We start from the raw sequence: 25,836 nt of genomic DNA, 5'->3' as shown, positions 1-25,836 counted from the left end.
TTTTTTTACATATTAAGGCAAAGTAAATTTGTTTTTTCAATATTTTGTTTGCTATTTAATTACGATTTAAATGTAAAAATAAAGTAAAAATTCATAAATTATTTTCAAATTATTAATTCTCACAAAAATAGAAAAAATTTTAAATTTTAAATTGTTGATTAGTAAAAAGATTTTTGGTACTTGTTTATTTATTACACATACATACAGGATTTCTCAGAATGCTTGGTCCAAAATTTGTAGCGATTGTACAGGATAATTCACATAACATCCGAACCCCCTTATCTTTTTTACTTTTCTATTTAGGACAAAACGATAAAAAACAAAGTTTTAGTAAATATTCTTGTGATATTAAGGAATTACATGGAAAAACAGTTGGATATTGCGTTTCAGAGAGATATAAAACAAAATGCTTGTTTTTTTTTTAATAGAACACCCTGTATATTTATCGTTTTTTAAATGCCTCTACTTTTTCTGATTACAGCAAAATACCGGATATAAAACACAAATAATTAAAATTAAAATAGATAAAAAAAATAAAAATAAATCTAATAATATCAAGTGCTATCTAGGTATAATTGAAACTAACACAACGATGGTATAACCCCTTTTTCTTTTTAGTTTTGAAGATAAATTATTGCAATTTGGGACATCGTATTAAACTTCACTTTTTGACATTTTAACGATTTTTCAGTCACTTCCGGTTTCGGCGGAAATGACAGTAACTTACAAAATTCTTCATAATTTTCTGAATCCAATGATCTGAATAAGTGAAATTTGAGACATATTTTTTTTTTATTTTAATTTTTTGTTTTCCATTTAGGTTTAGGTGTGTGTTTCAGTTTACTCTAATCGACCCATACAATGCTACAAAAATCAAAAACCCGTTAAAAATACTAAACGATGTAATTTATTAGCAAATAAAGTTCATCGAAGAGTTTTTTGGGACGTACATATATTTTTCAAAAGAAAATATCTTTTGGTGGCACACCCTACCTAAAAATTATAGTAGTAAATTAACGCACGTTAAAGTTCGTCCTTTATAAATAATCGTGATTATCTCCAAAACAGTTGAAGATAAGTATAGGAAACCTCTATATCAGTCGACGCAGAATTTAATTCTACATGTTCCTGACTGATAAAATTGTTACTGTTTCATTTGAATAAAATTAGTTTTCAATCTTTGAAAATTACCGTGTTGGCCGCAAAATTTTGAGGACCTTGTGCATAGCTAGGTCAAATGTGACACATTTTCGGTGAATACATAATAAATACTACTAATAATGGAAGTATGTCCAATTATACAAATGGTAGAGATATTTAATATTATTCGCGACGTTTCATCTAGCATTTTTTTTTAAATCTAAATATCTCGAAAACGAAAACCATAAATTTTCAAGGCATGGACGTGGTGACAAAAATTACTCAAAATAACTCATAGAATCGACGAATAATATAAAAAAATGGGGTATTCCATTTAAAACAATGGAGATGACGTCACTTCCGGTGAAACCGGAAGTATCCCACTCTTGAAAGTATTTCAAGACTAAATTGAACACATATAGCTGTCAAAATTTAATGAACGGGTTACATGAAAAACCCTAAAAATTAAAATTAAAATTTTAAAAAATTTTTCTTACTTTTCAATAACAAAATATTATGCAATGTGTCTAAGCAAACATATGACATATTCTTATGTATATATTTCTGTAACCAGAAAAAGTAGAGGAATTTAATTTTGTTTATATCTTTAACACGCAACATTCAATTGTTTTTTTATATAACTCCATGATATCATATGCGTTCATAATTGTTTTTTATGTATTTATGAAGCGGCTGCCCAATTTATTTTGCACCCGGCCCTGTTATTGCTATACTGAAATTAATGAATTTAAAATAAATATCTTGCTTAAATTACACACATATTGATTTAACTAATATTATCTTATTTAAATAATTTCTCAAACCCTAGATAAAAACTCAAACCTCAAACCGCATTAACTGAAGTTTTTTTGTCGTATCTGCCGGTAGCTGGTATTTTACTAATTTCCATGTCACGTGATATGAATTTATTGCGTTTGTTCTATCTACCCTGTCATTGGATCTCAAGAAAACTGTATTTCCAAATATCTGTGTAATGGATCATTTAACTATTGAACATAAGATGGCGCAGTATCGAAAGTGTAAAATTGAACGTGAACGATTAAATATCAAGTTTACATACATATGGCTCCTCCTTGTAACGAATTTGAGAACTAAAATTTGATCAACTATTCGGCCATAAGAAATATAATACTATATTTACTTATACAATGGTTATATTATCATAGTTCCAATATCTATAGAAAAAACTTGTGAACACGTATTTTTAATAATTAAACTATGTAATTTATTTGTAACCGCCAGTATAACAAAACTATAATTATATATAAAAAATACATTTATCAAAAAAATATTGCTGTCGTATTAATGAAGGTTTTAATTGACTTCCACTATTATTAAATATATTTGTGAGGGGAGATGTGTGAAATAATTTACTATGCACAAGAAGATCCTATTATACATATAGCATAAATAATAAAAAACGTCACTAGAAAACATATTTTGGATTTTCGAGTACTTTGATTTTGATTATATTATGCCTTTCCTGAATTTATCTATTTTAAAAACTTTGGTAAAAATTCTTTGGGTACTACTCATCCCCATGAATGTTACATACTGTAATATAATAGGGGATAGCTATTTAATATATTTAATATTACAGTTGTATAGAATAGTTCTACTGAATCTAAATTCCTATCATGTCGCAACAAATTTTGCACCGATTATCAGGAAGAAGTGCCCTGGTAACGGGATCCACCTATGGCATAGGCTATGCAATAGCCAAAAGGCTAGCAGAGGAAGGCGCCAAGGTAATCATCAGCAGCAGAAAAAAAGAAAACGTAGATGAGGCCACTAAAAACCTTCGCGATCAAGGACTTGATGTCAGTGGACTTGTGTGCCACGTCAGCAGTCCAGATGATCGGAAGAGACTGTTGAAAGAGGCAGAGAAAAACAACGGACTGGATATTTTGGTGTGTTCCGCTGGCGTCAATCCAGCAGTTGGACCATTATTTAGCTGCTCAGAGTCCGCATGGGACAAAATATTCGACGTAAACCTGAAGGCATCATATCAGCTGACGAAGGAAGCATTACCTCTTTTGAAACAGAGCAAGGCAGGTAGAGTGATCTACAACTCGTCCGTTTCTGCAATCCATGTATTTAAAGATCTGGGTCCATATGCGACGAGCAAGGCAGCGTTGTGCGCTCTTACGAGGTACGCAGCTTATTCTCTGGGTCCAGATAATATTACCGTAAACAGTGTTGTACCTGGTTGCATCAAGACGCGGTTCTCCGAGGTCTTGACTCCGAATGAGGAAGAAACGAAGAAGTTGATATCAATGATCTACTTGAAAAGGTAAGCTCAACTGTTCTACCTGTAAAAGTATGTAAGCCACAGGTTGACATAGGCTTGTCTCTTAAGATAGATGATTCTAAAAAAACTCTAATTTATTTTTTAGGCTTGGAGAAACTAAAGATGTTAGTGGTGTCGTAGCCTTCCTAGCTTCAGATGATGCAGCCTATATAACAGGCGAAAACATCGTTGTCTGTGGTGGTATATAAGATATAAACAGAAGGTTCAAATTTAAAAAACGTATGTAATCGAAAACATTAATTTTGTGAATTGACTAGTAGCACGCTTTGAAAAATTATTATTTAATAAAATATTACATTGTCGCCTTAAAAACTATTTTTAGAATTTTAACAGATTCCATTACTCATTTTCCAAATAGTCAAGTGTATATAGGCAACTAATAATACAATTCCCTAAATTGTTGGTGGAGTAAGTCGCTTCATGGAAATATATTTTAATATTCTGTGAAATATAATACATTATGGATTAAATATTTATTACTTTTGTTGTTAATTAGTTTATTATAACTGATTACACATTACATACATCTTCATAACTTTAATAAAGCGTAACCTAATCTAGGAAAAGTTCGTCATATGGAATTTGGGAAAAAATTTTGGTGGATATATCATTTTGAAAAGCTAACAAAGTTTCCAAAAAAGGCGTCTTCAAGTCTTCATTCACCTGCATCCAGTTTTCATTTAAAATTCTGTTCATTTCTGTGCCTATAGAAAAAAAATATATTAAGAGTAACTTATATTTAATATCAAGAATTCAAGGTCAGTAACGAGAAGGTAAGCCCCAATCGTTTTGTCACTGTAAACGATAAAAATAATGAATTGTTAAATAAATATTCCAGCTTAAATTCATCGCCAGTTTCATGCAGTAACTACCCATATTCCTGATACTTACTCCAGACCTTATCTCCGTTAAATAAATTTTTGAAGTCATAAGTGATTTTGTCAGATGTGTAGTCATATTTGCTGTCAATAATTTTCAAGTATCGGTTTCTATTGCGCGTTGTAAATTCCCATTCGGCCTCATACTGGTAAACGCCATTATCTAAAAATGTACGAAATTGTTTTGGTATTGATTTTGATTCGATTTTAAGGGATGTACTCGTAAAATTGTCTTACACAATGTAATGTTAGCAGGCCCATGTCCAGTTAGGGGTAGTATTATACGACCCTTCATTTCGTACTGAGCCAAGATAGTGGATCTGTCTATAGCGGTAATGGTGCGAACTTTCCGTTTATCGAAATCGACCCTAGAAAAGAAAATGACAGGTATATTATTGTCACGTATTTTACATATTTACTGGAAACAAAAGTAGAAAATTTTTTAGAAATTTGTAACAAAGAATAGAATAATGTATTTTATATATTTTTATCGATAAAAAAAGAATTGATTTCATATAAGGAGTGATTCTCTAAATCCAGTTCATTATTTAAACAGTGATTTATTTTATATCGAATAGCGTTAATGAACCAGGGGTCTAGAGCCACTGGTTTTTGTGGTACAGGATGTAAGGAATTATATGTCACATTTGTTCAAATATATCTGAAGATGTTTTGGGTAAATTGATGAAAAATTTATGGTAATAACATACAAATCGGTTAACCAATAGCGAAATACTGTTGCATTTTGAAATTGGATAAGTGATCTTTGATTGTTGTTGAGGTATTTTTCGAATTATATTTGTTTAAAGTGGCCATATCCCTGGCCGAGAAATGGTGAAATTTCTGGCATTTTTAGGTCCGAAATCTCGAAAAGTAAAACGTGTAGAACAAAAGTAAGCACAAAAATAAAATCCTTGATGTTCTGTTTATTCATTGTTACTATTTTTTACTCAAATAAAATAATAACTTAAAAAAAGCGTTTGTAAAACATGCGTTTGCTGTTATCCTAAACCCACATTTTAAGAATTATTTTTTAAAAATGTTTTGTTCGAATTCACATACAATTTTCAATTTAAAACATGTTAAAAATTTTAAATGAAAAAATATTGGCTCGGAAATCTCTAATTTTTCGAATGAAAATTTAAGATTATTTTCCTTCAGAAATGCCATAAGATATAAAATACATTTTTGGAATATCCAAAATATGTAATTAACAATTTTTTTTTGAATTTAAAAAATCAGTCACTTTGGACACAATTAATGCTTTTTCTTCTAAAAAAAGTACTCTGTAAATTCACAATCAAAGAACCAATATTTTAGATAAGTTGAAAATACTTACGTCACATTTAAAATCTTCAGTTTGTCCAGTCCGTATACCTCTACATTCCTCAATTTAAGGTTTAAGTTACTTGTGGTTAATTCAACAAATTCAATTTTTACTGGGTTTAGACTTGGGATTTTCAGTTGTCTGTCACCTAAAAACAGAAAATATACTACGTGATAACTAAACGTTTAATACTCCAGTATTCTTAATTTTTCCTTACTAACCATTTAGAAGAAAAGGAATTGCGTATTGACCACTTTTTATTGCACATTCATTGAAGTTGTTACTTCTAGAGCAAGGCATTAGATATTTTGCTGAAAAAAATACACTGATTTTAAATGTACATAAATAAAAACATCCCGTAAAGTAAAATTATCCGCACTTACGCCTCGATACGGCATTTATCATAAAGGTAAGACCCAAAAATATAAATAATTGTGTCAACATTTTCTTCAGTATACAATTTGTTTCTAAATAAAACCGAAAACTTTCTATTTTCTGCTTATATATGCAGCTTAAGTTAAAATATAAGACTTGCTCGTAAGGTTATAGTCACTCTAAAGATCATTACAGTTAATTACATTATTTGACTAGACAGGTACAGATTGTCATCATAAACCAATTTTTATTCCATTTTGGACGATTATTAACTTTAGATATTTCATAGAATATTTAAAGTAGGCTTAAACAGAAATAAATCTTTAAATTACATTACTCGCTTTTGATCTATTATTTAAAATTTTCTTTCATTCGAATGAAAATTATCTTCCTATTGAAAAAAGGTTATAGTCTCAATTTTTCTAAAAATTCCTGAACGTTGGTTTAAACAATTAAAATTTTATGTCCCTAATTTAGATTATAAATGGTGACACGACCTTTCTGACTACCTCATTTTCTCTTCTACCTGATAAAAACATATAATTATAATACACCAGCAGACCAAAGTCGAATAATAAAGAGTAAATATACCTATTATTAAATTATATTTATAGAACATTGATTCATTGAGCATCTCTTCTTACCTTACGGATGTTGTTGATAACAACATAATCTAAAATATTCCTTTAATTAAACAAACGTAAATATTATAATTGACGCTACAATTTCTTCAATTTTTAATTTCGACGTATAGACTGATGCATTTCAGTCACTTAACATATGAAAAACAGACGCTTAAGTAGCAATAAAAATGTCTCCAGTATATTTAAGAGAAGTAAACAAGGGAATATTCCATAAGAAAACAATAATTATGGGAAAATTTTTAATTTCGTTTCTATTTTCTACTTTTTTAGTAAGAGAGCATTAAAGAAAGTTTGAAATTATTGTAAATTATTGATTCTGGAATAAGGAATTATAAAATAACAATCCGGCATGTTGTCACTTCGTGGGATTCATCATTCTTGGAATTATTGTTTGTATTTTTATATATGCTTAAATGAAGTCATTGAGAAAACAAATATTCTCTATGAATCACGGCAAACTTATAAACTTGACAAATTAATATTGTCTATTCGTGAATGTCATATTTTCAATTGTATGCAAATATACCTGCCTATTGTATATTATAAATACGCAATCATAAACGTAAACAAATATCCCTAGTTTGGAACACATCTCCCTGATGTGACGCATATAAAATCGCTCATCGTATAAGCATGAATCTAAAATGTATACGTTTTTCTGAAAATAGTTCTGCAAAATTTCCGTACAAGATCACATTTTATATGCAAGAGGTCACAATATTTTATTTTGAAAAGGAAACTGTTATTTAGTTAGGTATTTCGTAAATAGTATTTAAGTAGGTACACGTTTCAATATAAGGAGAATTATTTATCTTAATAATTCTTCTGGAAAACGATATTAGAACGAGAAAAATATTTGCACCAAGTTGTTTGTACGCAAGCAGAATATATATTTTATTTCTCCGCACACATTGCCTATTCAGTAGAAGCTCAAATTGCATTATTCATAATATTGACTACTAATGCATGTATATATAAATGCCCTGAAGATTTTTTTACTCGAGTCGGATGATTACAATTAATAAATGATGTTCATAATGGGTGGATTAGTTGATATAGTTTCTCTGTTATTACTATGTGTTTTTGGTGTTCACTGTATAAAATTACGTAAGTTTTGAGTATTAAAGATTATTCAAATATTTTGTTGACAGTAGAAAGCATGCTGATTTTCAAGAATAGAAGTCAATATGTTTTTTAACAAATGAAGAAAAAAAGTTATTCAAATAATTATTATCGTTTCCTCAGCACCTTATTTAAAGCCATGTTCCCTAAGTGATCCGAACTTAAATGAATGTTGCGTAAAACATGGAAAAGAAGCTTTGCCGTTCCTTGTAAAAGGCGATAGAAAATACAACATCCCAAATTTATCACCATTGTTTCTGCCAAGTCTTTACATGAACGTTGGTAAAGATCTACACATCACTATGACGGACATATACGCTTATGGACTGGAAAGAACCGACATAGAACAAATAAGGTACGGTATATGTGCTTACATACAGTGTGTTTTTAAACCATCCAGTAAATTTTTATTATTGCGCGATTTTAACGTGGCTTTTTTCAAGATATAGACTGATTATAGAGCGTGATGAAGTGTGCTTTGTGAACGAAAATCAGTATGATCACACACAATTCAAGGCTACGTCCATTTTTAGGAGTAACATTTTTATTCGTTATTTCATACCAGGGATTTTTTGAGAAAAAATATATTTACTCCACTGGATTCACGACCCCCTAAAACGGGCCAATGCCAAATTTTATCAAACATTTTTAAATAATAACGATTTTATGGTCAAATATAAAATTCATACTTTTTTCATTAGTTTATTGTTGATATCAAGTTATCCATGAAGCAAAACAAAAAATGAGGTCGTTAGCTAATTGTTAAAACTGACAAGTTATTAGTGTGTAGTAAAGTTTATCTAGTGTTAATAACCACGGAAAATATACCATTATGGGACGAAATAGAAATGGTACGACTTGTTTATAATTACTAAATACAAGTATTATCTTATAAAATTTTGTGCAGCTATAACATGTTCTTGAAATATTAAAAAAATATTTTTTTTCCAGAAAATTTAAGGCTGAAGTTTACTACTTTTTTTTGTTTATTTTTATCTGGGGAATATTTCCTATTGTATACATTTTAATACATGTGTTTCTAGGTTTGACGCTAAAAACATGAAAGCTTCCCTTAAAACACGAATAGACAATTTGCAGCTTATTGGAAAATATGAAATGGTTGGCAAAATCTTGTTTTTACCAGTTCAAGGAAAAGGCGATTTCAATATAACTGCAAGTAAATAAATAGATCAATTCAGTATTTATATGTGTATTAAGAAAGAAATTATTTTTAGTTGACGGAGAATATCAGTATGAATTCCAATATACCTTAAGAAGAAAGGGAAACCAAAGCTATGCGGTTGTAAAAGACAACGACAAATTGAACTTCGAACTAAAAGATGCCATCGTCAAGTTAGACAATCTTTTCAATGGAGATGACACTTTAGGTAAGCGAAAGATTATTATAACGAGCGTTCAAATAAAAACGTGGTCAAGTTGGTTCTGAAAATTTGGACGTAGGGCGTAGCGTATAGCAAATGAACNATATTTCTTTACTCTGTACTTTTGTCCTATAAAAGTTAAAAAATAATACTTATTTCTTCTTATCTTCAGTATTATTTTTACTGGCAGCGAGATTTTTTACTATTTTTGAGATATATTTTGAAGAAAATACTTTTTTAATTCGTTGACTAATAAAATTTTTATATACAGGGTGTCATCTAGCGAATGTTACGTACTTCAATGGTATAATTTAGAATCCAAATGGTGTCAATGTGACCAAACTTGCTTGAACGATAAATGTGACAAAAAAAGCTACAGGGTGTTAGTTTCCTTTTTTATTTCTTGTTTTCTCCTTAACTCAGAACCCAGTTAACCGATTTGAGCAAAATTTGCTGTTGCTTAGTTTCTCTTAATGAAGTATGCAGTGATTATGTTCCTATTAGGTGAAATAGTACAAGACATTCATTTTACTACAACCCTTTATGAATATTCTTCTGTAACTTCTTTGTACGTATAAATTTTTACACGGAACTATCAGAAATACCTATAGGTAGAGAATTTTATTCTACACAAAGTCGAAATTATGCTCGGTTATGAAGATATCACAGGAAATATTTATTAACACATACTCCACATTTTTTGGAAATATCTAATAAATTGACACCATTTGGGTTGAAGACTATACCCTTGAACTATGTAGCATTCATTAGGGGACACCCTGGATTATCTGTAATTATTTATTTGTGACCTTTACTGAATTTGATGTTTCTGCCAAAACATTCTGCTTCACCGGCTGGTGATTGTGTGTAATTTTTCAGGAGATTTATCCAATCAGCGGCCGTATTATCTCAAGCGTTTGTCATTGTTTATTGTAAACGACTCTTTAATATTGGCGACGGCATTTGTAATAATTGTGAGAGAAAATATTTAAACCGTATTTTAAAAATAGTTGTCGAAAAATAAAAATATTACTTTGACCGAGGCATACTTCTCAACAATAATTCTCATTGTTGTAATATTATACATATAAGGGTGAGGAAAAATAAGTACGTATACAGGGTGCCCCTTAAAAGCATGGACAACGCTTGACCACAAGTTCCTTGGGTGAAAATAAGACTATTTAGCCTAACTTAGTTATACAGAAAAGTGCACGCTTACTGAGATGTAGCCTTCTAAATATAGAACAAATAAGTAATTTAGTTTTTTCAAATAATTTAGAAACTGTTTTTCTTAGAAACAAATTTGGGCCACGTATTTTTTTATATAAGGGCAATGTAAAAATAGAATTTGGTGAGAATACTTATACAGGACATATCTTTCTAGTGCCTGTGCGCCACTGGCTATCCTGTAACTTTTTTGTGTGTACGCCAGTGATGCCAGAATTTATATTTTTAAAAATAAGCACTATTTTAGAACATTTTTTTTCTCTTCCAAAATTTTTATATGGTTTATGGATTTCGAGTAAAATTGGCATTTTTTACACATTAAATAATATAAAATCAGTTTAATTAGATCAGTCTAGTACGAGGAGCCACATAACAAAAGAACAAATTCATAACAATGTACCAACCAAAATGGTTCAATGTCAAGCTAGGTGTCATTTAATTTTAGCTTACTTTGTTTTGTAATACCTTCTTTATTATGGCTGCAATTTATACTTTTGCTGAACAAACTGATATGTTACTAGCTTTGGGTTATTGTGAAGGAAATTGTTGTGCTAGTGTACGAACATAAGCAGAAAGATTTCGAAATCGAAATATTCCAAATCACAAAACATTTGCTAATGTGGAGAGACGCCTTCGGGAAACGTTTTTTAGCTGTAACACTAAATCGTGGACAACGTACGGCTAGAACTATTCACCTGGAGGAACCAATTTTGGGAAGGGTCGAAAAAATTCCACAAGTAAGTACAAAACGTTTAACAGCAAAGGTTGGCTTTCAAAAAGTTCCGTCAATGGAGTGTTAAAAGACTAATTATTACATCAATTCCACCTTCACTCAATTCAGGAACTTTTACCCACCAATAGGTCCTCCGTCACGTCTTGCTTTCAGTCAAAGTATTCAGGAACTCAGAAATAGAGATGATAATTCCACAAGAAAATCCTGTTTACACACGAAACCGCTTTTAATAGAAGGGATATTTTTAATTCGCATAATGAACATGTTTATTGTGATGAAAATCCACATGGAATCAATAAAAGGCGGTTCCAACATGAATTTAAGATTAATGTTTGTATTGTTGGTAGTATTTTAATTGGTCCTGTTACATTACCTGCTACATTGAACGCAGAAAATTTTTAGAATTTCTCCAAACCCGATTACCCTATCTGCCTGAAGCAAGGGTCGGCAACTGGCGGACCGCGGTCCAGGTCCGGACCGCGAAAGGTAAAATATTGGACTGCCAAAAATTTTTGAAAGTACAAATTACTCAAATAATTAAAATTAAATTAACATTTAAAAAATGTTTTTTTACGTTTGAGTGCCAACCTTATCATTTTTTCTAGTATTTTACAATTGTGTGAGTGTTTTGAGTTCTTAATGGTTAGTAAGCAGATTAAATTTGAGTTCAAATGAAAATTTGTAAGAAATATGAATTTTTTTCTGGACCTCGTTAAAAATTTTTAAAAGTATCCGGACTCCGCCTAAAATTAGTTGCCGACCCCTGGCCTGAAGAGTTACCTATAACACTACGAATGAATACGATTGTCATGTATGATGGGGCCCTCCCCATTTTGCCTTATCGATAAGACAATACTTAGATGAGCACTGTCCTAACAGATTGATAGGTAGAGGAAATAATGCCCCTTTGAAATGGCCACCTCGATCCCCGGACCTAAACCCATGTAATTATTTCCTTTGGGGAGCGTTGAGGATCGCAGTTTATAGATTTTCAGTAAATACAGAAAACGATTTCTTGGAAGCAATACAAAATGAAATTAATGTTATGAGAAGTAATGCACAATTATTGGATAAAATTCATTTTAATTTAATAATAATAAGTAATTAATACCTGCGTTCAAGAACGAGGAAGTCACTTTGAGGATTTACTGTAATATTATTTTAATGTGATTACAAATATCAATTTAGGTTTATTTATAATGTTAATATATTAGCCGCCTTAAAAAGAGCACAGTTTTGCTTGAAAGAGGATTTCACTTATATGCTTCAAATTAATAATGTAAAAGAAGTCAAAAGTCGAAGTAAGTAAAAATAAAACGTAAAAGTACGTTTTGACTTTAATATTGTTTATATTATTAGAGGCAGTTTGTTGACAACTTTGCAAGAAATATAACAAATTTTAAATATGGTATACCGCTAACAACTGGGGGGGTCCGGAAAAACAAAAAAATACCAAAATAAATTACCAAAATAAATTTAGTAGCTATACAGGGTGGTCCCAAGGTAATGGGCCAAAATTCATGGGTAGATACCCGAAGCAAAAATATTGCGATTTAGCCGAACTTACCTAAGTCCAAAAGTTGATAGTTAAAGAGATACAGGGTGTTAAATGTAAAATGTTATTTTAGTTTATTTCCATTTATTTCTTAATAAATGCAAATATCTACACAAAATTTTGGGGTTTGGGGTTCTTTGGATAGAGGAATTGAAATTTGTTCACATTTTGGTTATAATTCATAGAGGGCGCCAGCTGCCGTAGATTGAATGTGTTGGAAACGACATAACTTTTTTGTACTTTAAGGTATCTCATCTTTGGTATCAAATTCATATTTTCCAACTTTTTTTACAAAAAAAAGGTAGACTTTATGAAAGTAGCTGTCTCGCACCGTTTCCGAGATATTTGGCTTTGAAACTTCCAATGAAATAATTAAAATAATTTAGAAATGTCAAAAACGAGGGTTTATTTAGAATTAAAAATTGTAATGAACAGTAAAATAGTAAACATTAGTATAGAATATGCCTTTTTGACAATAATTGCTCAAAATGTCCACCTCTAACTTCAATACATTTATCAACACGTTTATTAAAAGATTGTCTTATTTTACAGTATAAATCCTTAATGCGAAATGACTTTGCAGCATTTAAAACCTGCTACTAAAGTTCTTCTCAAGTGTTTAATAGTTTCTCCATATACAACTGATTTCATGTAACTCCAAAAACGAAAACCTCGGCATTCTATCTCACATTTATATATACGAGTATACAATTAATTTGTAAGCTAAGATGTAATTTTAATTAGATACGAATAATACTTAATAGAAATTAGCATACAAATGACAGCAATAAGACAAGTGGTCTAAGATGTCAATTATTTGATTGACGCTAAATTAATAGGCCTGTAGGTACTTAATTGTAATTTAATGCAACAGCATTGGAAGTTTCAAAGCCAAATATCTCGAAAACGGTGCGAGACAGCTACTTTCATAAAGTCTACCTTTTTTGTGTGAAAAAAGTTGAAAAATAAGAATTTGTTACCAAAGATGAGATACCTTAAAGTAAAGTACAAAAAAGTTATGTCGTTTTTAACACATTCAATCGACTGCAGTTAGCGCGCTCTATGAACTTTAACCAAAATGTGAACAGGTTTCAATTGCTCTACTCAAAGAACTCCAATCCCCAAAATTTTGTGAGGATATTTGCATTTGATAAGGAATAAATTAAAGAAAACTGAAATAATATTTTACATTTAACAATTATCAGTTATATCATTGTATAAGTAAATATAGTAATATAATCCCCATGTAAATTTTGTTAATCAGTAGAATGATACGAAAGATAGTGTGGACATCTATCGGCTGTCTCCTTATTAATATTTCTGAAATTTGTGCTAAATAACTAACTGTAGGTCTAGGCGGTCTCTACTATACTGTTATTATACAAGGGGTATAGTAATTCGTTGATGGCTAGATACCTAGATGGCTCTAGGTAAGACTGGAATAAAAAAAAATCGCCACTATATAATGCATAAAAAACTGGTGCTGAATCGGTGTTCTGTTTACTGTATACATAGGTATTTAAAATAAATTAATAATGGCAGGAAATATATGTCAATATTATAAATGTGGGAAATTTAAAGCAAAATTTCCCAATGTAATATTACATCGATTTCCATCGGAATGATGTCTCTATCTAAATTAGTTCTGGAAATATAAGAGATACCTATACTTATGCGAAAAAATAAAAAAATGTAATTTTGACAAATTTATTTTTATTTATATTTATTGAAATAAAACATATTAGGTCTACCAAAAAATTTTGTAATTGACCATTCCAGATGGTTGGGGAATTAATGTATCATTCTATAAAAGGGTCGCATGTGTCGTCGCCGGGGGGTATATTCGCTCCGTTTAAAATACGCATCTCGATGGGCATCATAACATCATATTGTATACACTATACACGGTGGCAGATCTACTACACCAGGAAAATTAGCGAAAATAAAAGAGAAACTCGAAAAAAGTCTTATCCGCGAGATTATTGTAAAATTGTCTAAAGGAACATAATACAAGACATCTCTCGTCTCGTGAATCACTTTCTTTAGCTAACTTTTTTATTTAAACAAATAAGTGAGGAAAACAGTTTTTTCACTTTGCAGGGAAAAGCATCAATAACTATCGGATTTGTTGTTAAAATTTTATAAAACCTATGACAATTTGAGGGTTTTGTCATACTATAAAAGTGTGCCAAAAGTGGGCGCTGTAGGTGCAATAGTTTTCGCACAATTCTATTTGTTTATAGCGGAGGCTCCAAAAGTTATGAACTTTAAGCCTCTGTACAAACGTTAATTTTCAATCAAACATGATTCTGAAAGCGTCATTGTAATCTTAAAGACGCAATTAAGCGACCTATTAAAAAATATCACGGTTTTTTTGACATTAACNTTGGAACAAGGAGGGGGACACTTTCAGCAGCTGCTTTAATTTATTGTTATAACAAGGAGGGGGACACTTTCCGCAGCTCCTTTAATTGTTTGTTATTGTTATCACGATTATTCTTTAAAATAAAGTTATATAGTCATTAATGTTATTGAAACTGACAGCTGCTATACAGCTCGTTGAGAAATGAGGTTAAGGTAGTCGCTATAAGCTATTCCCTACGTCCAATGTGTCAGAGTCAACTTCGACCACGTTTTTATTTGAACGCTCGTTATTATTATAATCTTCATCATCATTTGTATTTAATTTAAAAAATAAATAACTATTTACCTGGGACGTTTTCATAAGAGTGACCAGATTGAAGTATTTTAATTCTTCTTCTTCAATGGAGTATTTATTTGAATTACCAGATTTAAGCCTATTAGTCCTTTCTCTGAACATTTAATTCTATTTGAAATTCGTAACTTACGAAATATGTTTCTCTTTCAGGTAAGCATGTGAATACTTTCCTTAATGAAAACTGGAAGGAAGTTCTGAAAGAAATAGGTGGTGCTTTGAGCGAAACTGTTCGTTCGGTGTCCAGAACTATATTCACTGGATATACCAGCAAAGTCCCTTTCAACGAATTGTTTTTAGACTAAGTTTATGTACTTCAACTGACCTTATAATGTAACGAGAAAATAAAGGCAATTAAAACATGTTCACCTTCCAATTGATGCGCTTTATCAATAGGATGATACACAAAACTTTGAGGCCATATGTGCCGTTAAAAATAGAAACAATATAACCAAAAAATGTCAACAGTTTTATCTTTATTTGGTAGCTGCAGTAGGTGTCGTGTTCGTTACGTTGGTGTGACGTCTCCGAGAATTTTTGACAAGTACACTTTCAAGTGTATCAGTATGCATCATCCACACGATACGGCATTTGTTTGCGTTTGGCAAGGGACTGCGTCATTTTATGCAGGCTTGTATAAAGGCAAATCATTCAAGAAGTACCTGAAGTGTCCTAATCACCTGCGTATTGCATTAGGCTCAAATGTAATTGGCCACAGCGGTTAGATTGATGAGTGATTGTTACAACAATACATGTAGTATGTATCCCTGATTTTCACTTAACTAATATATTAGTTACAAATGTGTTTTTACTAAAGGGGAATAATGTTTTTAACACGCAGGTCCGCTTTGTGTTGAGTCGTTTGTATTGTACAAAGCAAAAGGAGAAATTAAAGAATATATACTATATCAGTTATCGACAGAAAAGGTCTGCCATCCAACCTGTAGGAATAAATAGTTTGTATAATATTCTTTAAAAAGTTGCCCATTTTTTGACGTTATCCGGTTCAGAAATGTATTGTTTCCACAACTCTGCAGCCTCAATGCTGGCAAATATATTCTATTGCCGACCTGGTAACAGTCAAGCGGATAGGGAGATGAAAGTCATCTTCAGTGGCCGAAGAATACTCAGTGGTGGAACGGAAAATTCTTGCAGTTCTCCATCTCTACGTTGGTTATATGAATAAAGTTCTGTAGCGTGAACAGAAACTTCTGGAAATGTTAATTGTACAATAATTAAGTTCATATTAACTCAAATTAAAATGAAAATTAAAAATAAGTCTTATAAGAGTAAATAACAACAAAAAAGATGAAATGTTTATTTGTCCTTGTCGTTAAAATTAATAGTTTATCTACCCTGCGGTTAGAATGCTACTTGATCTGTTGATTTGAGTTGCATAAATAACATTTCAGCAGTTTGTTATAGAAAGATAGCAATAATTTGAGTTTGCGAAAATAAATTAGCTGTGAGAACTTTATTACCTCGTTAATTTTTTAAATTTTTGTGCGTAAACTTTTTTTGCATGACGATTTACAATGCGTGCATAGCCCTGGATCAAATATTACCGTCGACTAAATTGCAGTGGGGTGTGGATAAACATTTTAAAATAAATTTTCGAAGTGTACTTTTTTAATTCATTATCGCACTGCGGTATTTGTATGGGTCCATTGTACTTCTCATACATATTTTTTAATATGTTGTGAATTACCCTGTATATAGGCATAAAATGTATTTTATAATTATCTGCTGTCCTTATTAATTTCTACACGTCAACCAGCATGTGCTGTAATTATTTTTATTAACGAGACAATTATAATAAAAACAAAATAAATACATTTGCGTAATGAAATTAATGTTCAAATCTGTTTATATATTTTAGTGAATTTTATAACATATAGGAAGAAGAGTCATGGTGAACAAAACGGAAATTTTTACTACCGTGGTAGTTTTATTAACATGTGTTTGTTTTAGTGATAATAAAAAACCTCGTGGCAAGTATTTAATTTAAATATTTTTTTAATTTAAACACCTACGTATTTTTCTTTTCTTGTGACCTACATCATTTTTGAAGAATCCAAATATTGGTAAAATACCATAAAAGGTCCTGTCTTTATAGTCAATTAATTGCATTTTTCAAGTAATTAAAATAATTATGTCTATAAAAACCATAAATATAGGTTTGATAAAAGACTAAGGATCAATACTTTAGTGTCAGAGGCAAGCGGTAAAATCTGCTGAGGCTTTAAAATATAAACCTTAGTAAAACAGTTTGTTATTATTAATGTTAAAGTTACAAAATGCTGGTATTGAGGTAGATATCAACATAATTAAAATTAATCCTAAAAATTTTATGGTATCACAGGACATAATATGATTGTTTTGTTCTCCAGTAAGAAACGTCATGTATAACTTTTCTTTTCACTTTGCAACAACATACACTACACCAACAAACAACTAGAATATATCCTTGAATTTTTCTAGAATTGATTCCACTTCCAAAGCCTTTTATTACTTGCCCAAGAAAACAGAATCATTTATTATTGATGTTATGTAAGACTTTTTTTATTTTAATTAAAACTAAAACACTGGATAATAACAACCTATCGCTCGTAGAAGTAATTATATTAATTACAACGCAAGTAGGCTATCTTAAAAACATATAGTACCTAATAATTAGAACTCAAGGAATAAATTCAAAGAAATATCGACTGCGGTAATAATAACAACATCGTTAATTTATTTATTGGTTGATCCAAAAGATAATATAGCCGTATTCAATTGTAATCTTCCAAATCGGAAAACATATACCTGTTAATAGTGAAGGAATAAAACATAAATTTAATGGCATGAACATTTTCTTCCATTTCAGCTTCATACATCAAACCATGTTCCAAAAGTGCGCCAGATTTCGACGAGTGCTGTGTAGCGCATGGAAAAGATGCATTGCCGCATATGTTGAAAGGCGATAAAGAATATAACATTCCAAATTTAACGCCTTTTGTGGTTCCTCTAGTTTCTCTGAGCAGTGCCAATCTTAAAATTGGAATCAGAGATATGCACCTCCATGGTTTGGAAACGAATGAACTGAAGCAAGTAAAGTGAGTATGTAGTTGACTAGACGGAACAATTTTATTAAAAGGTTATTCTGCATTTTAACTACATTCAACACGGACACCTTTTTTACAGTCAATAACAAGATACTTAAAAGACCACCTTGTTTTCTCAAAATCTCTATTAACAAAAAAGTATATGACAAAAGCTAACGACGGTTTAAGGTGTTGCTAGCGACATCTAAGGTTTATATATAAAATAAGCTTATACTCATATTCGGCAACATAAACAAGAATCGTAAAAAAATTCTTTGAAAACCTATAACTCTTTAAGAAAGCCAAATTGTATTGCCCTTGAAGTATGGCAGTCAAGTTTCCAGACATTATTATTATCTGTATCACTAAGTGCAACAGTAGTGAAATGACAGACCGACACAAATAGGTTTTCGTCTGAGATGGCTCCAGAAGTGTCCTGGATAGTTTCAGGCAGCAGCCGCACCTATCTTATCCCTTCTAAGTGAATGCATTCTTTCTTAGTCTTGTGCAATTCTGCCTGATCAAGAAACGCAAACTAATTTGAATCCATCTTGTAAGGTCTGACAGAATTTAATATGCCCCAGAATATTTTGACTCTAATATATGTTGAACCAATACGAATTTTCAGATTCGATTTCGACAACAAAAAGGTAACAGTTAAAATATTTTTCAATGTTATTAATATTATTGGAGACTTTGAAATGGATGGAAAGATTTTAATGATCCCGTTACAGGGATCTGGAAAATCCAACATAACGGCAGGTAATATTTAAATATTTTATTCAGCAATTTATCACTTTCATGTTTCATATGAAATAATAATTTTTTTATTTAAGTTTAAGCAATGTTTTGGTAATTTTAGTTGGAGTAGACGTTGTCTATTCATTAGACTACAAACTTGAGACGAAGGAAGGTGATGAGTATTTTTCAATAGTTTCGGCTACGTCTGATTTCACTAGTGAGAAGCTTTATATCGACATAAACGATCTTCTTGGAGGTAACAAGGAATTAGGTACATATGATTTGCACTCCTTATTTCTTTATCAATTTTGCTGATTTGAGCAGAACAACTATTGCAAAATCCCAATTACATGAATACAACTTTGTTATTTCTAGGTGATACAATCAATAAGGCTCTCAATGAAAATTGGAGGGCATTAATGGAGTCTGTTAAACCAGTCATTGCAGAAACCATAGTCAAAATCGGCAATAGCATTATAGATGGATTCAGCTCTACAGTTCCATTCGCAGATATATTCTTGGATTAAGACAGTTTTGGGATTCATCAGTAATAAAACTTGAATAATTCTTTTCCTTCACATACAAATTTACGCATTGCAAGAATATACTGTAGTGGGGTTCATCGTTTAAATTTTTTTATAATAAACATAAGTTGTCTGGTTAAGTGAAATTTTGTTTATAAAATATTAAATCGATCATTAAACCTACCAATTTTTTCTGACCTTCACTAAACATCGCTTAAGCTAAAATTGTATCTAACGGTTGCAGAACAGAAAATTTTTCAGAATGTAGCATGGGAGTCACATTTATTACTTTCAATTTTGAATAAATTAAAAAATTGAATAATACAAAGGATTCAGTTAATCATTCTTTTTTATTTCAACACTCTTTCGGATACTTATTTTTTTCAGGAGATACCAGTAACGTGCACTCGTAACTACAAAATATTTAAATAAATGTATCACGAAATATAGACAGATATTGAAATATTTTCAAAATTTATTTTTCTAGATGACAATTATTGCCACTAGATGCCTAGAAATGTTTTCTTTGAAAAAGGTACAATTAGTAGTAGTAAAACTCCAGAAATTAAGTGTGTAAAAAAAATTACAACATAGAAATTGCCTCTAATAATTAATAATTATGAATTAATAACTTTTTTCAAACAATTACTTACATTTTAACTGTGAGAAGGGGAGATTATGTTTTAATGGTATATATACAGAATAAAACTTACAGTTTTTACAGAGTCTCAAGATTTGTAAAAAAGATCATGTCTCAAACAATATTGTTTCTAAGTGTACCCTTGTTGCTACTGATTTGTATTTGTAACATCACACCAGAGAAGCATTTACATTTACGTAAGTATCATAACATAAAAAATTAGTCTTATTACTTTGTTATAAAAACCTTAAAAGTGTTTTTAGTGAAACATTAATGATGTATGAAGTTTTTAACTTCCTACGTTGTGCCATGTTCAAAAAGTGCAGAGGACTTCGACGAGTGCTCTCGACAACACGGGCAAGAAGCATTGTCATTTATAACAAAAGGAGATAAAAACTATGGTATCCCCCTTTTAAGTCCTTTGGTACTGCCATCCTTAAAATTGGATATAGCTGGACTGAAACTAACATTCAACGATCTGCACATATATGGCCTGGACACACTGGAACTGAAAAAACTGAAGTAAGTAGACCAGAAATTTTCATAAACAAAAATTTCACTTTTTAATGTATTTTGTACATTTGTACATTTATAAATAAAAAAAGTTCTGGTTAATTTAATAATAAACTTTGTTTTCTCTTATGACTTTTACTCATTGCATTTCTAAACATATTTCAGATTTGATTTAAATATGAATGAATTAACTGTTGACTCTTACACTGATAAAGTTGACTTGATTGGAAAATATGATATGGATGGACAGCTTCTAGTTTTGCAAATTACAGGCAAGGGAAATATGAACGTTACTATAAGTAAGTAATTATAATTCCTGTATTGTATGTAGCAAATAAAATTTAAATTTGAATATTTTTGTTATACTTTGGTCGTTTAGTAAATATTGAAATAAAATTTTAGCTGGACTCGATATACATTATCGGGTAAACTACAAACTGGAAGAAAAGGATGGAGATGTATATATTGTAATTCCAAATAAAGCCGATGTTGACTATACAATGACCAGAGTGTATTTCGAGTTTGATGATCTATTTGGAGGAAATAAGCAACTAAGTAAGTAAAAAAATCCTTGAATAGGTGTTACAAATTTTGACAGCAAAAACCGTCGAAATAGAAATAATTAAGTATGACAGTCAGTCCGACAACCATTTTATCGAGTTCTATATATATATATATATATAAAAACTTATAACACCTACTCTGAGTTAAAGAACATGAAACATTTGAGGAAAAAATAATTATTTTGACATGAACTATTTGTATATTATGTACTTTGCAGGCGACGCCACACTGAAAGCTCTAAACGACGATTGGGATCAATTTATGGAAGTCCTGAAACCAGTCATTATCGAAACTATTGTTAGCATCGTAGAAAGTATTGCTGGAGGAGTTACCAGTAATGTTCCACTAAAATATCTGTTCCTGGATTGAATGTACCTTCAATCTACCGTATTTTTGACAATGAACTTGCGTCAGCAATATGGATAAATTGTTTACTTACAATATTTACAATTATTATTAAAAATAAATCTTGTATTCTTCAGATAATTCTTATGTTGCTTGTAGGAGCCTATTGGTATACCTAAGATCTCCTGTAAGTTCTATTTGGTACAGAATATTTTTGGTAGCTTTACAAAATTAGCAAACATATTACAAGGAAGGTTTTGTGGTATTCAGAAATGTGTATGAAACAATTATATACAAACTTCAATATATGTATGTATATTTTAATTAGCCTTTATTTTTTTAAATTTTATCTAATTTAAAAAATATATATAAATATACATATGTTTACTCTTTAACACAGACTTTTTGGGTAGCCCTGGCAAGCTTCCTCTTACAATTTATAAGCATCAGAAATGTAAATGTCGGTAGTGTTGGTACCTATATTGTGTTAAAAGAATAAAAATAGATTTCTATCATATATTAATTCCAGTTATTTTTACAACGTCTTCCATCGTCAACTTTCGATACAAGATCGGCAAACGTATCCTGACTACCTGCAAAATCATCCTCTGGCCCGTAACTAGCGATCCTCTCGTTTTTAGTAAATGTGTCAATGTGTCAAATATTATAGACGCCTTCAAACAGTTTTTGGATTTGATGGGAAATGCGGCGCTCTTGTAATGATGATCGTAGTATTTTATTACCAGTCCGACCCTGTCGGCTTCAGTGACGTCCCTTAGCACGTAAGCGAGTAATTCATCCAAAGCCTCCTAAAAAATAGACAAAATGACCCATGAAATCATAGCCTACTAGTCGTAAAACTTCATACTGTACTTTTTGTCGGAGTCCGTTAATAATTACGCTCGAATTTCTCAAAAACCGTTATTTTTTTCGAAAAATTTGTAAGAGTAAAGTAATTTTTTAAATTAAATTTTCTGTAATACTGGTAAAACTATTTAAGGGCGCCTTACCCCAGTCCGGCCCTTATTGGGCTTCCAATATATTCATATTTTTACTAATTAAAGATAACAATAAACGGAAATCATCCCAAAAAAATGCTACTTAACAAATCGGCATATTTTAAGATCCTCTGCACGTTCTTACTCTGTGTCGGTAGAGTTATGAAACACCCTGTATTAATTTTATACAGGGTGTTTGTAAATAAGTGCGAAATATTTTAGGCCGAAGTTATTTTGTGAAAAAAGTTCATATAAACGTAGGTCGAAATATGCTTCGTTTCCGAGATACAGAGTGTTTAAATTTAAATTTTTTATTCATTTTTATTAATTATTTCACAGTTTTAAAGATATTGACTCGAAATTTGAAAAACACTTTAGAGGAACAAATGTGTATTTTTTGGGATGATCCGAATATTTCTATTGGCACTAGTGGTGTCTGGGTGAGAATACTACAACCCTTTTTAATAAAAAAAATGGTACGCCACTGACTTTTTCCCGTTTTGATATTGTTTTAGAAATCCGCCANATAGATCATTAAAGGCTTTATATATACAGGGTGTCCCAAAAGTAAACCGCCATAATTTAATTCCAGATTCTACGTCGAAAATATTATAGTTTGCTATATAAACCATACTTCAAAAATGCTTCTCTATGAAAATACAGAGTGTTAAAGTTTTATTTAAAAAATTTAAATTTATCAAAATAAACGTAACTACTTTTCATAAATTGAAAATTTTTTCAGTGTGTATATTATTTGACTTGAACAAAAATGTAAAGTTAACATATTGTTGATCATTAAAAAAAAATTATGAAACATAATATTCTGTTTTTTATTAGTTTCTGACAATTACAATATGGCATAATTTTAATTTGGTATACATTTCTTGAGATAAAATGTATTGAAAAATACTTTTACCTATGTCTATATTTATCATAGAAGCATGATCATAAAAAAAAATTACCCATTTAATTCAGATTGAAGTAGATTTCAATGAACAGTTCCCTGACAAAATTTATATCATTTATTCAGCATGGCCAAAAATTGCTGAAGCTATACTATTGGAACCCAAACAAAGAAACATTTCAGTTGTTGAGTATTCAGATGTTGGTAAGATATAAAAAATGTTTTACTTGTGTTTTAACGTGCTAATATATTCTTATATACTTTCAGATCCATTAGTTCTAGCTGCAGTGACACTTTTCTATCTGTTTAACGTTATTACATCGAAAGGCTGGAGACCAACCCGAAGTGAGGTATCTGAAAGCTTTCTCATAAACGTTCAGGTACATTTTTTTCTGGTTACTATTAACTCATTTAATACCGTTTTTGATAGACCTGAAAAATAAGCACATCTGTAAATAATACTTTTATGTGAGTTTTATAACTTTTGTTTTTCTTAAAATACGGATTTATATTCGTACCAAGTTAAAAATGCACAAGTAGAAAAATGTATTCTACTTGATGATTTATTTTCCCATAAAATATTGGCAATTGTTAATGTGAGTGAAGTTTCATATATCACAGTTTATTAATTTTGTTAAGTATAAATATGTACAAGATGAGCCATATTTTAATTATAAAACTTCTGAACACATGGAAGATACAGAAAACGTCGAATTTTCGATATAAATCTGTTTACATACTATAAATAATTTCTTTTATTAACATTTGAAGTTTACTAATTAAATTATGACCCATTCTAGATTTATGATCTCTGTTTATTTTATTGGCTTGTGTCATTTTTCTCTGTCTTACTATACATAATTTAGTTATAAACATATTGTGACTGATTTTTGATCTTATTGATATATTTCCATAACTTATAATAATGAATGTATCCTACTGTTATTATAAATATTATATTATATTTTAAAATAAACGTATTTCTTTATAGATTAGTTTTATTTACCTATATCTATCGCATATATCTGTCTATTACACCATGATTTTGTAATTACTGTTTGGCATTTTACAGTGTACTGTATTTTGTAATAACTGATATAAAACTTTATAATACTGGGTAAGTATTACAAAATAGATTTTTTTATTGTAGTAGGAATCATGATTTATTACCCTAACTTAAAAAGTAAATTGCAGTAATTATACAGAAAATTAATAATCACTAGCTTAAATATTAATGATAATATTACTGGCATATAAATATAATAATACAGTTGCATACTAGTTATAAACTAAGTAAATTGCAGTAACTATACAGAAAACTAATAATCGATAGCTTAAATATTAATGATAATATTACTGTCATATAAATATAATAATACAGTTGCATACTAGTTATAAACTAGTATTAGCAAACCCTGGAATATAACCATAAGAAAGTGTCTCATTGTCACATATAGTATACAAAAATTTAATTGAGGTAATAATAATTTTTATAACCATTATATGAATTTTTTCTCAGTGTGGCATTACATATACCTAAATTAACTCAGAAAAAAGTTATAAGTCGAAAATCGTGAAAAAAGGGCAAATATTAGCCAAAAATCCAAAAAGTAGCCAACTTTGATCCAATGTATCTCGGTTTCTATTAGTCGTAGGTACTTCTATAAAGGCTTATTTTAAATGAAAAAACATTAGCTTTTTTTTCTGTGAAGCAATGCCTATACCTAACCCCTCTTAGAAAAATGTTGTGGGCCAAAAACCAAAAAGAAAAAAAAACGCATTTTTTCGTTTTTTTTACTCGTTTTTTGGCCATATTTTTGTTAAAAATATTTTTTTTGACTTCAAAAGATCTCATTTCGATTGGAAATTCAATTTGCTACAACTTTTCTGGTGACAACTATAGTGAAAAAATGCATAGTTTTCGAGTAAAACTCAAAAAACTGAAAATACCACCTTTTTACTTCGTTCTCAAAAACGCACCCCTTTAAAAGGTAGCACTCCGCGGTTTTATCATTTTTTAGGGTCAATTGAACATATCAAACAATAAAATTTCTGTTACGTTGTAGTTCCTTTGTACCCTCTTTTTTTTG

General features: G+C 30.3%; 5 protein-coding genes across 5 annotated transcripts in view; 4 read left to right on the top strand and 1 right to left on the bottom strand.

The window, feature by feature from the left end:
- Positions 1–3,942, top strand: part of LOC108909766 (uncharacterized short-chain type dehydrogenase/reductase y4vI-like) — an 8,558-nt gene extending 4,616 nt beyond the window's left edge. The window contains exons 3-4 of the mRNA XM_018714186.1: positions 2,789–3,454; positions 3,558–3,942. Of these exons, the coding sequence (XP_018569702.1) occupies positions 2,789–3,454; positions 3,558–3,660 (769 nt within the window). The 3' untranslated portion in view covers positions 3,661–3,942. The remainder of the gene's footprint in view (positions 1–2,788; positions 3,455–3,557) is intronic.
- Positions 3,943–4,017: 75 nt separating this feature from the next.
- Positions 4,018–6,821, bottom strand: LOC108910118 (protein takeout-like). Its single transcript, XM_018714633.1, has 6 exons — positions 6,697–6,821; positions 5,899–5,988; positions 5,690–5,825; positions 4,588–4,718; positions 4,364–4,513; positions 4,018–4,176 (listed from the first exon to the last, which is right to left on the bottom strand). Exons 2-6 carry the CDS (start codon positions 5,975–5,977, stop codon positions 4,025–4,027), a joined length of 648 nt encoding a protein of 215 aa, XP_018570149.1. The 5' UTR covers positions 5,978–5,988; positions 6,697–6,821; the 3' UTR covers positions 4,018–4,024.
- Positions 6,822–7,682: 861 nt separating this feature from the next.
- LOC108910085 (protein takeout-like) lies at positions 7,683–15,795 on the top strand. Its single transcript, XM_018714593.1, has 5 exons — positions 7,683–7,803; positions 7,942–8,173; positions 8,862–8,995; positions 9,054–9,206; positions 15,585–15,795. Exons 1-5 carry the CDS (start codon positions 7,722–7,724, stop codon positions 15,734–15,736), a joined length of 753 nt encoding a protein of 250 aa, XP_018570109.1. The 5' UTR covers positions 7,683–7,721; the 3' UTR covers positions 15,737–15,795.
- A 1,481-nt stretch (positions 15,796–17,276) lies between these two features.
- On the top strand, positions 17,277–19,922 carry LOC108910092 (protein takeout-like). Its single transcript, XM_018714603.1, has 5 exons — positions 17,277–17,422; positions 18,301–18,529; positions 19,146–19,279; positions 19,380–19,529; positions 19,634–19,922. Exons 1-5 carry the CDS (start codon positions 17,341–17,343, stop codon positions 19,783–19,785), a joined length of 747 nt encoding a protein of 248 aa, XP_018570119.1. The 5' UTR covers positions 17,277–17,340; the 3' UTR covers positions 19,786–19,922.
- Positions 19,923–20,531: 609 nt separating this feature from the next.
- On the top strand, positions 20,532–21,924 carry LOC108909758 (circadian clock-controlled protein-like). Its single transcript, XM_018714173.2, has 5 exons — positions 20,532–20,619; positions 20,716–20,944; positions 21,101–21,234; positions 21,338–21,490; positions 21,717–21,924. Exons 1-5 carry the CDS (start codon positions 20,532–20,534, stop codon positions 21,866–21,868), a joined length of 756 nt encoding a protein of 251 aa, XP_018569689.1. The 3' UTR covers positions 21,869–21,924.
- Positions 21,925–25,836: the final 3,912 nt, after the last annotated feature.

The sequence above is a fragment of the Anoplophora glabripennis genome, unplaced genomic scaffold, assembly GCF_000390285.2.
Source record: "Anoplophora glabripennis isolate ALB-LARVAE unplaced genomic scaffold, Agla_2.0 scaffold27, whole genome shotgun sequence".
Lineage (NCBI taxonomy): Eukaryota > Metazoa > Arthropoda > Insecta > Coleoptera > Cerambycidae > Anoplophora > Anoplophora glabripennis.
This window is presented reverse-complemented; position numbering and strand designations above follow the sequence as displayed.

Bases quoted from the DNA above. Each gene is read 5' to 3' on its own strand.
- LOC108910118 (XM_018714633.1), bottom strand. From the start codon at position 5,977: ATGCCTTGCTCTAGAAGTAACAACTTCAATGAATGTGCAATAAAAAGT. The intron at 4,719-5,689 runs GTAAGTATTTTC...TTTCTTTTCTAG, and splicing joins CTGAAGATTTTAAATGTGAC to GGTCGATTTCGATAAACGGA. The intron at 4,514-4,587 runs GTAAGACAATTT...GTACATTTTTAG, and splicing joins GCCTGCTAACATTACATTGT to ATAATGGCGTTTACCAGTAT.
- LOC108910085 (XM_018714593.1), top strand. From the start codon at position 7,722: ATGATGTTCATAATGGGTGGATTAGTTGATATAGTTTCTCTGTTATTA. The intron at 7,804-7,941 runs GTAAGTTTTGAG...TCGTTTCCTCAG, and splicing joins TGTTCACTGTATAAAATTAC to CACCTTATTTAAAGCCATGT. The intron at 9,207-15,584 runs GTAAGCGAAAGA...TTTCTCTTTCAG, and splicing joins CAATGGAGATGACACTTTAG to GTAAGCATGTGAATACTTTC.
- LOC108910092 (XM_018714603.1), top strand. From the start codon at position 17,341: ATGGTGAACAAAACGGAAATTTTTACTACCGTGGTAGTTTTATTAACA. The intron at 18,530-19,145 runs GTGAGTATGTAG...ACGAATTTTCAG, and splicing joins AATGAACTGAAGCAAGTAAA to ATTCGATTTCGACAACAAAA. The intron at 19,280-19,379 runs GTAATATTTAAA...TGGTAATTTTAG, and splicing joins AAAATCCAACATAACGGCAG to TTGGAGTAGACGTTGTCTAT.
- LOC108909758 (XM_018714173.2), top strand. From the start codon at position 20,532: ATGTCTCAAACAATATTGTTTCTAAGTGTACCCTTGTTGCTACTGATT. The intron at 21,235-21,337 runs GTAAGTAATTAT...ATAAAATTTTAG, and splicing joins AAATATGAACGTTACTATAA to CTGGACTCGATATACATTAT. The intron at 21,491-21,716 runs GTAAGTAAAAAA...TGTACTTTGCAG, and splicing joins TGGAGGAAATAAGCAACTAA to GCGACGCCACACTGAAAGCT.